The 18,157-nt window shown below is 56.2% G+C and overlaps 1 protein-coding gene across 1 annotated transcript; it reads left to right on the top strand.

Annotated features, from left to right (window-relative positions):
• The first annotated feature begins 8,778 nt into the window (after positions 1 to 8,778).
• CCDC87 (coiled-coil domain containing 87) lies at positions 8,779 to 11,250 on the top strand. The gene is given in 3 exon segments (XM_029061662.1): positions 8,779 to 9,352; positions 9,398 to 10,433; positions 10,435 to 11,250. Coding segments are annotated over 3 exon segments (2,331 nt in total). The 3' UTR covers positions 11,156 to 11,250.
• Positions 11,251 to 18,157: the final 6,907 nt, after the last annotated feature.

The following is an 18,157-nucleotide window of genomic DNA, read 5'->3' as shown; positions in this document are numbered from 1 at the left end:
GTCTGAGAGGCAACCACTGGAGGTTTCTGAGGAGGGGAGTGACATGCCCAGAGTGTTTCTGTAGCAAGATGATCTGGGCAGTGGGGTGAAAAATAGACTGGAACGGGGAGAGACGGGAGAACGGGAGATCAGAGAGGAGGCTGACACAATAATCCAGCCGGGATATTATGAGAGCTTGTACCATTCATTCAATAGTATTTATTGAGCGCTTACTATGTGCAGAGCACTGTACTTAGCGCTTGGATTGTACAAATCGGCAACAGATAGAGACAGTCCCTGCCCTTTGACGGGCTTACAGTCTAATCGAGCAAGGTAGCGATTTGGAAAGGGCGGATGTCGGTGATGTCGTGAAGGTGAGACCGGCAGGTGTTGGTGACGGAATGGTGCTTGGCACATAGTGTTGTCCATAAGAGCCGACCTGGAGCGGTGGGAACTAATGAATGTAACCTGGAGGCATGGAGGCGTGGCTCAATAAAAGACGCAGCAATTCAGGGGTTCGGGGCTGCACCCCCCTTCTATCCCATTGGGATGAACGCTTCCGTCCCCTCCACTCTACCGAGACTGCTCTCTCTAAGGTCACCCATGACCTCCTTCTTTCCAAATCCAATGGCTCCTACTCCATTCTAATCCTCCTTGACCTCTCTGCTGCCTTTGACACTGTCGACCATCCCCTCCTCCTCCATACCTTATCTCACCTCGGCTTCTCGGACTCTGTCCTCTCCCGGTTCTCCTCTTACCTCTGGCCGGTCATTCTCGGTCTCCTTCGCCGGAGCCTCCTCCCCCTCCCATCCTTTAACTGTTGGAGTTCCTCGAGGGTCAGTTCTTGGCCCTCTTCTGTTCTCCATTTACACTCACTCCCTCGGTGAACTCATCCGCTCTCACGGCTTCGACTACCATCTCTACGCGGATGACACGCGGATCTCCATCTCCGCCCCCATCCTCTCCCCCTCCCTTCGGGCTCACGTCTCCTCCCGCCTCCGGGACGTCTCCGCCTGGATGTCGGCCCGCCGCCTAAAACTCGACGTGAGCGAGACCGAGCTCCTCATCTTCCCTCCCGAACCCAGTCCTCTCCCAGACTTCTCTATCACCGTGGATGGCACGACCGTCCTTCCCGTCTCTCGGGCCCGCGATCTCGGTGTCGTCCTTGACTCGTCTCTCTCGTTCACCCCACGCATCCTATCCGTTACCGAGACCTGCCGGTTTCACCTCTACGATATCGCCGAGATCCGCCCTTTCCTCTCCACCCAAACGGCTACCTTACTATTACGGGCTCTCGTTATATCCCGGCTAGACTACCGTGTCGGCCTTCTCTCCGACCTCCCTTCCTCCTCTCTCGCCCCGCTCCGGTCTATTCTTCACTCCGCCGCCCGGCTCATCTTCCCGCAGAAACGATCTGGGCCTGTCACTCCCCTTCTTAAACAACTCCAGTGGTTGCCCATCGACCTCCGCTCCAAACAAAAACTCCTCACTCTAGGCTTCGAGGCTCTACATCACCTCGCCCCTTCCCACCTCTCCTCCCTTCTCTCTTTCCACCACCCACCCCGCACGCTCCGCTCCTCCGCCGCCCACCTCCTCGCCGTCCCTCGGTCTCGCCCGTCCCGCCGTCGACCCCCGGGTCACGTCCTCCCGCGGTCCCGGAACGCCCTCCCTCCTCACCTCCGCCAAACCGATTCTCTTTCCCTCTTCAAAACCCTACTTAAAACTCACCTCCTCTGAGAGGCGTTCCCAGACTGAGCTCCTCTTCTCCCTCTACTCCCTCTGCCATCCCCCCTTTACCTCTCCGCATCTTAACCCTCTTTTTCCCCTTTTCCCTCTGCTCCTCCACCTCTCCCTTCCCATCCCCACAGCACTGTACTCGTCCGCTCAACTGTATATATTTCCGTTGCCCTATTTATTTTGTTAATAATAATAATAATAATAATGTTGGTATTTGTTAAGCGCTTACTATGTGCCGAGCACTGTTCTAAGCGCTGGGGTAGACACAGGGGAATCAGGTTGTCCCACGTGGGACTCACAGTCTTAATCCCCATTTTACAGATGAGGGAACTGAGGCACCGAGAAGTTAAGTGACTTGCCCAAAGTCACACAGCTGGCAAGTGGCAGAGCCGGGGTTTGAACCCATGACCTCTGACTCCAAAGCCCGTGCTCTTTCCAGTGAGCCATGCTGCTTCTCATTAATAATTAATAAATAATGTTAATGAATTGTACATCGCCTTGATTCTATTTAGTTGCCATTGTTTTTCGAGATGTTCTTCCCCTCGACTCTATTTATTGCCATTGTTCTTGTCTGTCCGTCTCCCCCGATTAGACCGTAAGCCCGTCAAACGGCAGGGACTGTCTCTATCTGTTGCCGACTTGTTCATCCCAAGCGCTTAGTACAGTGCTCTGCACAAAGTAAGCGCTCAATAAATACGAATGAATGAATGAATGAATGAATGAATGTGTAGCCACTTCCCTCCTTTTCTGCGCTATCCCGACTCCTGTCTCAGAGTCTTTCTATAGCACCACCTGGGGTAATCGAACCCCATGATCGGAATTGCCGATCTTCACTCTGACACTTTTAGGTTATTATGATTTTTCGAGAACAGTTTTTGGCGACCACGAAGTGCGGTGATGCGGATAGAGGCAGCCCTTGGAGGTGGGAACGGTAGGCCCTGCGTGCAGCAGAACTCTAAGTAAAGGATCCGCTTTTAGGATCCGGGTCTCCCCTTCTCCTCTTCAAGGGCTGGTGAATTTGGAGCGCCCAGGTTACATGGGTTAGCGATTTGGGGTTCTCTCCCCCTACTTGTGGCCCGAAGGAGGGACTTTTGATCTCCCAACCCTCCAGCAACTCCAAGACCTTATCAGTCAGTCTCGGCCAGTTGAACTTTGTTATTGGTAAGAGTTGAAATGATGGTATGAACGTGTCCCCCTCGGATTTTGTGCGGAGGACGTTCTGGGAAAGCCAAATAGTTGAGATTTGAGGTGATGCCTCTAGAAAGATTACGTCTATGGATGTGGGTGAGCAAGAACAAAGATGGATTTAGGCATTTTGTCCCGAAGTGGGCGGAAATTGATATCTTGTTTGATGGGGGGAGGAACTGGCTTTACCCCCGTGACGGTGTAAAAGTGTGTTTAGGATGAGTTATGTTTTAATTGGCCCGTTTGGGGAAAACGTTTATTGATCACTGCAGAGGAATTCCTAGCTGAATAGGGGTAGCGACGCAGAGCGAGAGTGTGGCTCAGTGGAAAGAGCAGGGGCTTGGGAGCCAGAGGTCATGGGTTCGAATCCCGGCTCCTCCACTTGTCAGCTGTGTGACTGTAGGCAAGTCACTTCGCTTCTCAGTGCCTCAGTTACCTCATCTGTAAAATGGGGGTTAAAACTGGGAGCCCCACGTGGGACAACCTGATCACCCTGTATCTACCCCAGCGCTTAAAACAGTGCTCTGCACATAGTAAGCGCTTAACAAAAACTAACATTATTATTATTATCTTATTGGCCTGGAATTTCAATTCTCCCTTCTCTCAGCTATCCGCAAAATCACCCAGGTACTTGGAAGAAAGTTGCAGTCGGGCATGGGGGTAGGAAACTTAACTAAATTGCCTTCAGGGCAAGAGCTATCAATTTGGAAGATTAGAAAGGAATTTCCCCCTCGAAGGCATCTCCCTCTAGCAAAGAGTTGCCTCCCTCCAGGGAATGGTTGCCCTCCTCAATCTAAAGCACCTCCCTCTAGAAACTACAATGGTGGTAATTGGGTGTGAATTTGCCACTGTTCTCCCAGCCTAGGAATAACTGTAGGGGCGGTGATTTAATCATCATGTCCGAAATTCTACTGGATTAAATTTTGCTAAATCGGTAAAAGGTATATAAGCGAATCAAATACAAAAAGTCACCTTGACATATTTGAAATATATATCTGGATGGTATAAAGAAATATCGGTGGGGAAAAGGTGGAAAGATTGGAAAGGAAAACTTGGAATGATAATTGAATCTGGAGTTTCCTCTTCTTAAATGGATTTTTAAGAAGTTAACTAAAATGGGGTTAGGCTGAAAAACTTTGTCAGCCATTGATAATAATAATTAATGGCATTTGTTGAGCGCTTACAATGTCAAAGCTGTTCTAAACGCTGGGGGGATACAAGGTGATTAGGTTGTCCCGGGTGGGGCTCACAGTCTTAATCCCCATTTTACAGAGAAGGGAACTGAGGCCCAGAGAAGTGAAGTGACTTGCCCAAAGTCACACACCTGACAAGCGGCGGAGCCGGGATTAGAACCCATGACCTCTGATTCCCAAGCCCGGGCTCTTTCCACTGAGCCACGGTGCTTCTCTTGATCTTAAGGAGTCTCATAAGGGGACAGTTGCGTGCAAAGTACAGATTTAATTGCTGAATATTACAAATTGAATGTACTAAAAATGGGGTTTATCTGTTCATCCTTGCTCATTAAACTGGTTCAAGGGGTCTTTAATATAAAATCTCCATTAGGATGAGGGTTAATAACACAAGGTATGTGTGTTGTCTCTGTTATAGCCTAGCTAAGGGGGCTAAGAGCAGATGGATGTTATTCAGTATCATATATATGTAAAAATCTGGAAGTCTACTTTGTCCCTAGGATTGTTTCCTTTTAAGGGACTGGGAAGGTTTAGTCATATCCCAAGAAAGCAACAGAAGGACAGTAATTGGAAAAATTGTTAAATTGTGTTGTCCCTAAGAACCAGAACCAGAGGTAGTGGAGAAGCAGAGCTCACCTCCTCCAGGAGGCCTTCCCAGACTGAGCCCTCCCTTTCCCTCTGCTCCCCCTCCCCTCTCCTCCTGTTCCCCCTCCCCTCTCCCCTTCCCACCCTCTGTTCTTTCCCCTTCCCCTCCCCTCAGCACTGTGCTCATTCGTATATATTATTTATTGCCCTATTTATTTTGTTACTGAGGTGTACATCTCCTTGATTCTATTTATCTTCACGATGATGTCTTGTTTTGTTTTGTTCTGTTTTGCTTTGCCGTCTGTCTCCCCCGTTTTGACTGTGAGCCCGTCACTGGGCAGGGATTGTCTCTATCTGTTGCCAAATTGTCCATTCCAAGCGCTTAGTCCAGTGCTCTGCACATAGTAAGCGCTCAATAAATACTCTTGAATAAATACTATTGAATGGAGCAACCGACCGGCAGCCAGACCTATGGAACAGAACTGAGAGGACAAGAAGGACTCCATTTTAGTGACTCCGGGACTTCCCTCCAATTTTATGATCCCCTCCAGTTTGTGAAACTGTCGACCCCCAGGTAAGAAAGATAACCAAATAAAGAAAAACATGACGAGGTGACCCCAGATTGGCCACTCATGTTGAACAAAAACCAGGGAGGGGGAAAATGGAAGTTTCCCATGGGAACTAATGAATGTATCTTGGAGCCATGACTCGATAAAAGACAATTCAGACTCAATAAAGACAGCAATTCAGGGGTTCGGGGCTGTACCCCACTCGTATCCCACCGGGATGAACAGACGTGTAGCCACTTCCCTTCTTTTCTGCGCTATCCCGATTCCTGTCTCAGAGTCTTTCTAACGATAATCGATATCACCACCGGGGATGATCGAACCCTCTGATTGGAATTGCCGATCTTCACTCTGACACTTTTAGGTTGTTATTTTTTTCGAGAACACATGGTAAGCGCTTAACAAATGTCATCATTATTATTATTAATCGTATTTATTGAGCACTTTACTGTGTGCAGATCACTGTACTAAGCGCTTGGAAAGTACCGTTCAGCAATAGAGACGATCCCTGCCCGCAACGGGCTCACGGTCTAGAAAGGGGGAGACGGACCACGAAACAAATTAAAAAAGCATTAATAGCATCAATGGAAATAAACAGAATTAATAAACTGTGGTATTTGTTAAGCGCTTACTATGTGCAAAGCACTGTTCTAAGCGCTGGGGGATACAAGGTGATCAGGTTGTCCCACGTGGGGCTCAAAGTTTTTTAATCTCCATTGGACAGATGAGGTCACTGAAACACAGAGAAGTGAAGTGACTTGCCCAAGGTCACACAGCTGACTAGCGGCGGAGCCGGGATTAGAACCCGTGACCTCTGACTCCCAAGCTCGCGCTCTTTCCACTGAGCCACGCTGCTTCAATTAGTGATATAAACTTTCTCCTTTTCCCTTGGCCCCCACCCCATTCCCCCTACTCACTCCCTCTGCTCTACCCCCTTCCCCTCCCCACAGCATTTGTGCCTTTTTGTCTAAATTATTTATTACTCTATCTTATTCATAATGTGTATAAGAGAAGCAGCGTGGTTTAATGGCATGAGCCCGGGCTTGGGAGTCAGATGTCATGGGTTCTAATCCCACCTCTGCCACTTGTCAGCTGGGTGACTTTGGGCCAGTCACTTCACTTCTCTGGGCCTCAGTTCCCTCATCTGTCAAATGGGGATGAAGACTGGGAGCCCCACGTGGGACAACTTGACCTTGTATCCCCCCAGTGCTTAGAACAGTGCTTTGCACATAATAAGGGCTTAAGCAGCGTGGTTCAGTGGAAAGGGCACAGGCTTGGGAGTCAGAGGTCATGGGTTCGAATCCCGGCTCTGCCCCTTGTCAGCTGGGTGACTGTGGGCCAGTCACTTCACTTCTTTAGGCCTTCTATAAAATGGGGATGAAGACTGGGAGCCTCACGAGGGACAACCTGATGACCCTGTATCTCCCCCAGCGCTTAGAACAGTGCTCTGCCCCTAGTAAGCGCTTAACGAATACCAACGTTATTATTAACAAATATCATTATGATTATTTATGATTCTATTTATTTTGATGGTATCTTTCACTTTCAATAGTATTTATTGAGCGCTTACTATGTGCAGAGCACTGTACTAAGCGCTTGGGATGAACAAGTTGGCAACAGATAGAGACGGTCCCTGCCGTTTGACGGGCTTACGGTCTAATCGGGGGAGACGGACAGACGAGAACAATGGCAATAAACAGCGTCGAGGGGAAGAACATCTCGTAAAAACCGATGGCAACTAAATAGAATCGAGGCGATGTACAATTCATTAACAAAATAAATAGGGTAACGGAAATATATACAGTTGAGCGGACGAGTACAGTGCTGTGGGGATGGGAAGGGAGAGGTGGAGGAGCAGAGGGAAAAGGGGAAAATGAGGCTTTAGCTGCGGAGAGGTGAAGGGGGGATGGCAGAGGGAGTAGAGGGGGAAGAGGAGCTCAGTCTGGGAACGCCTCTTGGAGGAGGTGATTTTTAAATAGGGTTTTAAAGAGAGAAAGAGAATCAGTTTGGCGGAGGTGAGGAGGGAGGGCGCTCCGGGACCGCGGGAGGACGCGACCCGGGGGTCGACGGCGGGATGGGCGAGACCGGGGGACGGCGAGGAGGCGGGCGGCGGAGGAGCGGAGCGTGCGGGGTGGGCGGTAGAAAGAGAGAAGGGAGGAGAGGTAGGAAGGGGCGAGGTGACGGAGAGCCTCGAAGCCTAGAGTGAGGAGTTTTTGTTTGGAGCGGAGGTCGATGGGCAACCACTGGAGTTGTTTAAGAAGGGGAGTGACAGGCCCAGATCGTTTCTGCGGGAAGATGAGCCGGGCGGCGGAGTGAAGAATAGACCGGAGCGGGGCGAGAGAGGAGGAAGGGAGGTCGGAGAGAAAGCCGACGCGGTAGTCTAGCCGGGATATAACGAGAGCCCGTAATAGTAAGGTAGCCGTTTGGGTGGAGAGGAAAGGGCGGATCTCGGCGATATCGTAGAGGTGAAACCGGCAGGTCTTGGTAACGGATAGGATGTGTGGGGTGAACGAGAGGGACGAGTCAAGGATGACACCGAGATTGCGGGCCTGCGGGACGGGAAGGATGGTCGTGCCATCCACGGTGATAGAGAAGTCTGGGAGAGGACCGGGTTTGGGAGGGAAGATGAGGAGCTCAGTCTTGCTCAGGTTGAGTTTTAGGCGGCGGGCCGACATCCAGGTGGAGACGTCCTGGAGGCGGGAGGAGACGCGAGCCCGAAGGGAGGGGGAGAGGACGGGGGCGGAGATGGAGATCTGCGTGTCATCTGCGTAGAGATGGTAGTCAAAGCCGTGAGAGCGGATGAGTTCACCGAGGGAGTGAGTGTAAATGGAGAACAGAAGAGGCCCAAGAACTGACCCTTGAGGAACTCCAACAGTTAAAGGATGGGAGGGGGAGGAGGCTCCGGAGGAGGAGACCGAGAATGATCGGCCAGAGAGGTAAGAGGAGAACCAGGAGAGGACGCCTGCCTACTTGGTTCTTTTTGCTGTCTCCCTCTTTTAGACTGCGAGCCCGTTGTGGGGCAGGGATGGTCTCTATCTGTTGTCCAATTGGACTTTCCGAGCGTTTAGTCCAGTGCTGTGCGTGCAGTAAGCGCTCAAGAAATACTCTGTGGAAAGAGCCCGGGCTTTGGAGTCAGAGGTCATGGGTTCGAATCCCCGCTCGGCCACTTGTCAGCTGTGTGACTTTGGGCAAGTCACTTCACTTCTCGGTGCCTCAGTTCCCTCATCTGTAAAATGGGGATTAAGACCGTGAGCCCCACGTGGGACAACCTGATGACCCTGTGTCTACCCCAGCGTTTAGAACAGTGCTTGGCACATAGTAAGCGCTTAACAAATACCAACGTTAAGAAATACCGTTGAATGAATGAATGAACGAATGAATGAATGAATGAGGGGAGGGGCAGGAGCTGGAGCCGAGCGCCCTCGCGGGCCCCGCCCCCTCCCTTCTACGTCGGTTGCCGAGGCGTCGGTTGCCGAGGCGTCGGTCGCCACGGCGACGGTTGCCCAGGCGTCGGTCGCCACGCCGCCGGGAGGACGATGGAGCCGGGGCAGGAGGCGGAGGGTCCGGCGCTGCACCGGCTGTACCAGCGACTCCTGGAGCCGCTGTCCCTGTTCCCGGCGTTGGCGGTGCGCCGGGGGTCGCCTCCGGGGAGCCCTCCGTCCTCGCCGGGCGGCCGCGGGGCGGAGCGGGGCGGGGGCCGGGCCCCGTCGGCCGGCCAGGTCGTGGCCGAGCTGCTGCAGGCCCGCCGGCGGCCGGAGCCCCCCGGGCCGCTCGACGCCGACCTCCGGGGCCCGCCGCCCCCTGCGCCGCCCGCCCCCCCCGGGACACCCAGCCCGCCGCCCCACCGGCTCCCCTGGGCCGGTGGCCGGCTCGAAGGCCCGGCGGCAGGAGGAGGCGCCCGGCGGGGCCCCAACGGCGGCCGGGCGTCGGCCCGGCCCGCGGACCCCGCCCGGCCCCGCCGCTCCAACTTGACCGTGGACTACCTCGGCCCGCCGAGCCGCCCCGACGCCCCGCGGGACCGGCCCGTCCTCCCCTCGCCCGGCCCCGGGCGCCCCCGGGGCTGCCGGCCCCCCGCCTCCCCGGCCCCGCCGCCGGAGAGCAGCCCCAGGGGTCCCCCTCCTCCTCCTGCCGCCGCCTCCGGCCCCCGGGCCCGGGCCTCGGACGGCCTCCCGCCCCGGCGGGGCCGGTCCCTGCCCAGCCTGCGCCGGGGCTGGATGCTGGCCGACGAGCTGTGCCTCCCCCCGCCGGCCCCCCGGCCCCTCACCCCGCTGGTCCTCGGCCGGGACGGGCCCCCGACCCCCGTCGGGGAGGCCCCCGCCTCCCCCGGGGCCGGGGCCGAGGACCTGCGGCTGCTGCTGAGGCGGGGCCGGGTCCCCCCGAGGGTCCCGGCCGGGCGACGGCGGCCGGCGGCCATCGCCACCACCCCACCCGGCCCCGCCGCCGCCGCCTCGTCCTCCTCCTCCGGCCCGGACCCTCTGCTGGGAGCCCTGACCCGGCCCCCGGCCGCAGTGGCCCGGACGGAGAAGCTGCGCGAGGCCTTGGAGGCCCTGCGGGCCGAGGAGCGGCGGGCCCGGCGGGATCGCCGCCCGCCGGGGCCCGGGCCGCTCCATCCCCAGCCCGCCGCCGACACCCTGGAGCTGAGGGGCCGGACGGTGCGGGCCGCGGCCCGGCGCCTCCCCGTGCGGGCCCTGTCGGTGGCCCTGCGCGTGCCCTGCGCCCGGGTCCTCTACAACCACCTGACGGGCGAGCTGGGCCCCGAGCTGGTCGCCGGCCTGGACGCCCCGCTCTGGTCCGGCCGGGCCATGTGGGACGTGTACGAGGAGCTGCTGGGCTGCCTGTCCGCCGACCACCTGGGCTTCGAGCGGGGCCCGCTGGTGGAGCCGGCCTCCGAGGCGGACGGGGCCGGCTCCGCCCCGAGCCTCCGCCCGAGCCTCCGCCCGGGCAGCCGGAGCACCCTGAACCCCCAACTGAAGGGGATCGGGTGCCGCGGGAGGAGTCCCGGCCAGCGGAGCCCGCGCTTCAGCCCCACCTCGCCCCCCGACCGGAGGGCCCCGCCCGACTCGGACGACTACTTCAGGTTCCTGGCCGCCCAGGACGGCGACTTCCTCTGGGTCATCTACCGCCTCTACCTGGAGGAGCCCCCCGAGGAGGAGCCCCCGGCCCCGAAGGCCGACCCGCTGATGCTGCCGCCGGTGCCCCCCGCCGCTGGGCCCGGACGACGGCGGGAGGGCGACGAGGACGAGGACGGGGAGAGGGGGCCCCGCGGCCTTCGTGCGGGGCCTGTGGGACCCCGGCACGGTGCCGGTCCAGGGGCTGGGGGCCCGGCGGCTGCCGGGGGAGACGCCGCTGCCCCTCTTGCAGAGGCGCCTGGAGCGGGTGTGGTCCGTCCTGCAGGTGCCCGAGCCCAAGCGGCTGGACATGGCCATCAAGTACAGCTCCGACGCCCACCTGGGCCAGCTGCCCTACCTGGTGGACGCGTGGGAGCGGGCCATCCGGCCCATCCAGGAGCGGGAGACGGCCCTGGCCCGGCTGGAGCGCTTCGAGATGCGCGCCTCCGACCCCAACCGCTTCTTCCTGTCGGGGGAGGGCCGGCCCGGCGGCCGGCCCCAGGAGGCCCGGGTCCGGGCCTTCCTGCACAAGCGGGTGGCCAAGGCCGAAGGGCCCCTGGGCCGCCTCCTGGAGGAGATCCAGGTGACCTTCGGGGAGCCCGTCACCCTCAGGGGGCGGCCCTACCTGGACAAGATGAAGCGGGACAGAGTGGAGATGCTGTACTGGCTGCAGCAGGAGCGGCGGGCCGGAGACCTGGTCCACGGGCCCCTGCGTGCCCGGCTGCGACCCCTAGTCGGGGCGCCCGGCCCCCGGCCCCCGGGGTCCCCGAGGTCGGCCTCCCCCTCGCCTACCCCGGGTTTCTAGGCGCCCCCTCCGCCCCCCGCGGCCGGCTCCGCCTCCGGGAGGGATCCGGCGCCCCGAGAACCCCGAGGCCCGCCGGGCTCCGTTGGGTAAGAAGAGCGGGGACGCCTCCCCGCCTCCGGCCTGCCCCCGGGGCGCGGACCTTCACCCGCCCCGCCGATTCTCCACGGATTTCCACCTCCTCTGGATTCGGAAGCGGGAACCCCCTCTTCCCAGCGGGAGCCCCACCTTCCCCCCAGGAACCCCGCTCCCCACTGATTGAAGGAGCCTAGAGCCGAGATGGAAACGAGAGCCTCGTTACTTTCTTGGCCGCGTGGACCGCCTCTCCCCTCCGCCCCGCCGGTCCGTGAGCCGCACCGTCTCCCCGGGTTGGCGGGGGGCGGCGTTCGTCCAGTCGGAGAGTAGACGTCGGGGAGAGACGTTCCGCGGGAGGGAGGGCAAAAAAAGGACAAAGAACCGAGGCAAGAGCATCCACGGCTTCAGATTCAGCAATCTCTCCCTAGGCCTCGATCGGGCCCTGTTTGACGTGGCTAGGTTCAGGGGCGAACCCTAAAGCCGGCCCCCCGGGGCTCCCCGGGACGAGCCGGAGGGAGGCTCCTCTAGAAAGGGGTCGTACCTCTCGCCCGCAGACCGACCGCCCGACCGATCCATTCGCTAGCGACCCGTCCGCCGAGTCACCCCGACGCGCCCTGCCTCACTCGCGACCCGGGCCTCCCGTGCGTCGCCGTTTCTCTGGCTCGCACCAGCGAAACCGAGGGCAGATTCTTGACAGTTCATCCCCGTCGAGAACCTCGCGGCGAACCGAAGCTACACCTGTGAAGTCGTCCTCCCGCTCACGACCCTCTCGGGAGCCACTGAGCTCTCTTAGGTCGCTTCCACCTTCGGCCCAAACGAGACACCCGCCCCTTCTCCCGGAAAGACAGTTGTCCTCGTCAGACCAACCGAGCACACGCTCTATCGGACCCCCTCCAAACTGGTGCCCTACCTCTCCTGCTGCTGTGTCCATCCCTCCCCTCCACCCCCCCACAGAGCGCAAACCCCTTGTGGGTAGGGAAAACGTCCCTTCTTCATTCACTCTGTCGTATTTATTGAGCGCTTACGGCGTGCAGAGCACTGTCCTGAGCGCTCGGGGGAGTACGAATCGACAGTAAACGTCCCCTACCCACAGCGAGTTTACGGTCCAGAGCTGGGGAGACGGACGTTACTATAAATAAATTATAGATAGGTACGGAAGCGCTATGGGACTGGGAGCCAGGGGAAGATTTTGTACCTCTCAAGGGCTTCGGGTATTCATTTGCCAAAACGGCACGCCGTAAATCGTACTAACGTGGCCAGCCTCTTAGACCCTGAGCTGGTTGTGGGCAGGGACTGTCACTTTACGGTCTTAGTGTACTTTCCCAAACGCCTAGTACAGTGCTCTGCACACAGTAAGTGCTCAATAAATACGACTGAATGAATCGATCCATCAATCAATGGAATCTGTAGAGTGCTGACTGGGTACTGCCCAGTCAGCCTTCATTACATAGGTGCTCAATAAACAGTAATAGAGAAGCAGCGGGGCTCAGTGGAAAGAGCCCGGGCTTGGGAGTCAGAGGTCCCAAACCCGGTCCTCTCCCAGACTTCTCTATCACCGTGGATGGCACGACCATCCTTCCCGTCTCTCGGGCCCGCGATCTCGGTGTCATCCTCGACTCGTCTCTCTCGTTCACCCCACGCATCCTATCCGTTACCGAGACCTGCCGGTTTCACCTTTACGATATCGCCGAGATCCGCCCTCTCCTCTCCACCCAGACGGCTACCTTACCGCTACGGGCTCTAGTCATATCCCGGCTAGACTACCGCGTCGGCCTTCTCTCCGACCTCCCTTCCTCCTCTCTCGCCCCGCTCCGGTCTATCCTTCGCTCCGCCGCCCGGCTCATCTTCCCGCAGAGACGATCTGGGCGTGTCACTCCCCTTCTTAACTCCAGTGGTTGCCTATCGACCTCCGCTCCAAACAAAAACTCCTCACTCTAGGCTTCGAGGCTCTCCGTCACCTCATCGACCCCCGGGCCGCGTCCTCCCGCGGTCCCGGAACGCCCTCCCTCCTCACCTCCGCCAAACCGATTCTCTTCCCCTCTTCGAAACCCTACTTAAAACTCACCTCCTCCGAGAGGCCTTCCTAGACCGAGCTCCTCTTCCTCTACTCCCTCTGCCACCCCCCCTTCACCTCTCCGCAGCTAAACCCTCTTTTCTCCCTTTCCCTCTGCTCCTCCCCCTCTCCCTTCCCCTCCCCTCAGCATCGTACTCGTCCGCTCAACTGTGTATATTTCCATTACCCTATTTTGTTAATGAATCGTACATCGCCTCGATTCTATTTAGTTGCCATTGTTTTTACGAGACGTTCTTTCCCTTGACTCTATCGCCATCGTTCTCGTCTGTCCGTCTCCCCCGATTAGACCGTAAGCCCGTCAAACGGCAGGGACTGTCTCTATCTGTTGCCGACTTGTTCATTCCAAGCGCTTAGTCCAGTGCTCTGCACGTAGTAAGCGCTCAATAAATACTATTGAATGAAAGCTCATGGGTTCAAATCCCGGCTCAGCCGCTTGTCAGCTGTGCAACTTGAGGCCAGTCACTTAGCTTCTCTGTGCCTCGGTGACTTCATCTAGAAAATGGGGATGAAGACTGTGAGCCCCGCGTGGGACAACCTGATCACCTTGTATCCTCTCCAGCGCTTAGAACAGCGCTTTGCACAGAATAAGCGCTTAACAAATGCCATCATTATTAATATTGGAGATACAGCGCCCAAGCGCTCTGTACAGCACTCCGCACATAGGAAGCACTTAATGATGGTATTCGTTAAGCGCTTACTTGGTGCCAGGCGCTGTACTAAGCGCTGGGGTAGATAGGAAATCGGGTCCAGATACGTTTGGACCCAATGATTAAGTGTTGGAGGGATATGGTCACTAGCGTCGAAGGTCCTGTATTGGATCTGGTTGCCTCAGGTTCTTTGCTCTTTCCTGAACTGAGCTGACACCAGATTCTATAAAAATTCCTGGGTGATGGAGCCCTTTCCTAACAACCCTCATGAGACTTTGATTCACTGGCCAGATGATTAAAGGAGATTTAATAATGATGATATTTGGTAAGCGCTCACTACGTGCCGAGCACTGTTCTAAGCACCGGGGGCGGGGGGGGGGAACACAAGGCGATCAGGTTGTCCCACGGGGGGGGGCTCCCAGTCTTCATCCCCATTTTCCAGATGAGGTCATCGAGACCCAGGGAAGTGAAGTGACTTGCCCAAAGTCACCCAGCTGACAAGCAGCAGAGCCGGGATTAGAACCCACAACCCCTGACTCCCAAGCCCGGGCTCTTTCCACTGAGCCACGCTACCTCTACTGGGTCACCCCGACCCTGGAAATTGTTCCAGCTCTCGGGGCATCCAATTTATCGGAAGTATTTCGGGTCCCAACCCCAAGGAATCTAGCAAAAACCTTCTTTCCTAGGTCATCAATCAAGCAATAGCATTTATCCATTCAATTGTATTTATTGAGTGCTGCGTGCAGAGCACTGTACTAAGCGCTATGGAGACCATAAGACAATAAACAGACACATTCCCTGCCCACAACGGGTTTACAATCGGGGGGGCCGTGGGAGAGTGGTATTTGTTAAGGATTTACAAAGAGCCAACCGACACTAAATTACAAGATAATTCGGTAGGACAGGGTCCCTGTCCCAAACTCTCTCACTCAAAAGTATTTATTGAGCACTCACTATGTGCAGAGCACTGTACTAAGCGCTCGGAATGTACAAAACGGGCTCCCGGTCTTAATCCCCATGTTACAGATGAGGTAGCCGAGGCCCCCGAGAAGTGAAGTGACTTGTCCAAGGTCACTCAGCGGGCAAGTGGCAGAAGCGGCATTAGAACCCAAGTCCTTCCGACTCCCAGCCTGGGCTTTATCCGCTGGGCCGCCCAGCTTCCCTTTACTGAGAGTTTACTATGGGCAGAGCATTGTACTAAGCGTTTGGGAGAGTTAATAATAATGAAAACGACGGTATTTGTTGAGCGCTATGTGCCAGGAACTGTACTAAGCGCTAGGGCGGACACAAGAAGCGTAGCTCAGTGGAAAGAGCCCGGGCTTGGGAGTCAGAGGTCATGGGTTCAAATCCCGGATCTGCCACTTAGCCGTGTGACTGTGGGCACATCACTTCACTTCTCCGGGCCTCAGTTCCCTCATCCGGAAAATGGGGATGAAGACCGTGAGCCTCACGTGGGACAACCTGATGACCCTCTATCTCCCCCAGCGCTTAGAACAGCGCTCTGCACATAGAGAAGCAGCGTGGCTCAGTGGAAAGAGCCCAGGCTTGGGAGTCAGAGGTCATGGGTTCGAAACCCAGCTCCGCCACTTGTCAGCTGTGGGACTGTGGGCGAGTCACTTCACTTCTCGGTGCCTCAGTTCCCTCATCTGTAAAATGGGGGATTGACTGTGAGCCTCACGTGGGACACCCAGATGACCCTCTATCTACTCCAGCGCTTAGAACGGTGCTCTGCACATAGTTCATTCATTCATTCAATAGTATTTATTGAGCACTTACTATGTGCAGAGCACTGTACTAAGCGCTTGGGATGAACAAGTCGGCAACAGATAGAGACGGTCCCTGCCGTTTGACGGGCTTACGGTCTAATCGGGGGGGACGGACGGACGAGAACGATGGCAATAGAGTCGAGATAAATAGAGTCGAGAAGCGCTTAACCAATACCAACATTATCATTAGTATCGATCAGACTTGTAAGCCCGTCAAACGGCAGGGACCGTCTCTATCTGTTGCCGACTTGTTCATTCCAAGCGCTTAGTCCAGTGCTCTGCACATAGTAAGCGCTCAATAAATAAATACTATTGAATATTAGTAGTAAGCGCTTAACAAAGCCCAACATTAAGATTATTATTACAAGCACATGGGGCTGGCCCCGGTGTCCCCATCCCCCTTTTCCGGATGAGGGCACTGAGGAGGGGAAGTGACTGGCCCAAGTGGTGGCGTCTCCGGGCGGAGACCGACGCTGTGCTGCCCACTGCGCGACCCCTCTGCTCAGGCCGCACGTGCCGGGCTGAAAGAGCGAAAGGGCGCAGGCGCAGGCGGGCCTATGACGTAATCCCCAAAGGCTCTCAGCCCATTGGACCAGCTCGTCTGGCCCCGCCCACGCGGAGGCCCCGCCCCCTGACGGGTCCCAACCAATGAGGAGCCCCGCCCTCCAGGGAAGGCCGCGTCCTACCAAGCGCCTGGTCCAGTGCTCTGCACATTAATGCTGGTATTTGTTAAGCGCTTACTAATAATAATGTTGGTATTTGTTAAGCGCTTACTATGCGCAGAGCACTGTTCTAAGCGCTGGGGGAGATACAGGGTCATCAGGTTGTCCCCCGTGAGGTTCACAGTCTTCATCCCCATTTTACAGATGAGGTCACTGAGGCACAGAGAATAATAATAATAATAATGTTGGTATTTGTTAAGCGCCTACTATGCGCAGAGCACTGTTCTAAGCGCTGGGGGAGATACAGGGTCATCAGGTTGTCCCCCGTGAGGCTCACAGTCTTCATCCCCATTTTACAGATGGGGTCACTGAGGCACAGAGAACAATAATAATAATAATGTTGGTATTTGTTAAGCGCTTACTATGTGCCGAGCACTGTTCTAAGCGCTGGGGTAGACACAGGGGAATCAGATTGTCCCACGTAGGGCTCCCAGTCTTCATCCCCATTTTCCAGATGAGGTCACTGAGGCCCAGAGAAGTGAAGTGACTTGCCCACGGTCCCACAGCTGGCAAATGGCAGAGGAGGGATTCGAACCCATGACCTCTGACTTCCAAGCCCGTGCTCTTTCCACTGAGCCACGCTGCTTCTCTAGCCACGCTGCTTCTCTATGTGCAGAGCACTGTTCTAAGCGCTGGGGGAGAAACAGGGGAATCAGGTTGTCCCACGTGGGGCTCACAGTCTTCAGCCCCATTTTAATAACAATAATAATGATAATGTTGGTATTTGTTAAGCGCTTACTATGTGCAGAGCACTGTTCTAAGCGCTGGGGGAGATACAGGGTCATCGGGTTGTCCCCCGTGGGGCTCACACACTTTTAATCCCCATTTTACAGATGAGGGAACTGAGGCCCAGAGAAGTGAAGTGACTCGCCCACAGTCCCACAGCTGACAAGTGGCAGAGCCGGGAGTCGAACTCATGACCTCTGACTCCGAAGCCCAGGTGCTTTCCACTGAGCCACAATGCTTATGTTATGCACATAATAAGCGCTCCATAAATACTATTGAATGAATGAATGAATCCTAGGGTGGGGCTTCTCATTCGTTCAGGAGTATTTATGGAGCGCTTACTACGTGCAGAGCACTGGACTAAGCGCTTGGAATGAACAAATCGGCAACAGATAGAGACGGTCCCTGCCCTTCGACGGGCTCACGGTCTAATCGGGGGAGATTAGGCTCCGTCCCTCGGAGGAGCCCCACCCTATGAGAAGCAGCGTGGCCCAGTGGAAAAACAAGAATAATAATAATAATAATAATAATAATGTTGGTATTTGTTAAGCGCTTATTATGTGCCGAGCACTGTTCTAAGCGCTGGGGGAGATCCAGGGTCATCAGGTGGTCCCACGTGAGGCTCACAGTTAATCCCCATTTTACAGATGAGGTCACTGAGGCCCAGAGAAGTGACTTGCCCACGGTCACACAACTGACAAGTGGCAGAGCCGGCATTCGAACTCATGACCTCTGACTCCCAAGCCCGGGCTCTTTCCACTGAGCCACGCTGCTTCTCTAAGCACTTACTCTGTGCAGAGCCCTGTTCTAAGCGCTGGGGGAGATACAGGTTCATCAGGTCGTCCCACGTGAGGCTCCCGGTCTTCATCCCCATTTGACAGATGACGGAACTGAAGCACGGAGAAGTGAAGTGACCCACAGTCACCCAGCCGACAAGTGGCGGAGGCAGGATTCGAACGCATGACCTTTGACTCCCCAACCCGGACTCTTTCCAC

The sequence above is a fragment of the Ornithorhynchus anatinus genome, chromosome 3 (assembly GCF_004115215.2).
Source record: "Ornithorhynchus anatinus isolate Pmale09 chromosome 3, mOrnAna1.pri.v4, whole genome shotgun sequence".
Taxonomy (NCBI): Eukaryota; Metazoa; Chordata; class Mammalia; order Monotremata; family Ornithorhynchidae; genus Ornithorhynchus; species Ornithorhynchus anatinus.
Note: the sequence above shows the minus strand (reverse complement) of the source record. Positions and strands in the feature narration are given on the sequence as shown.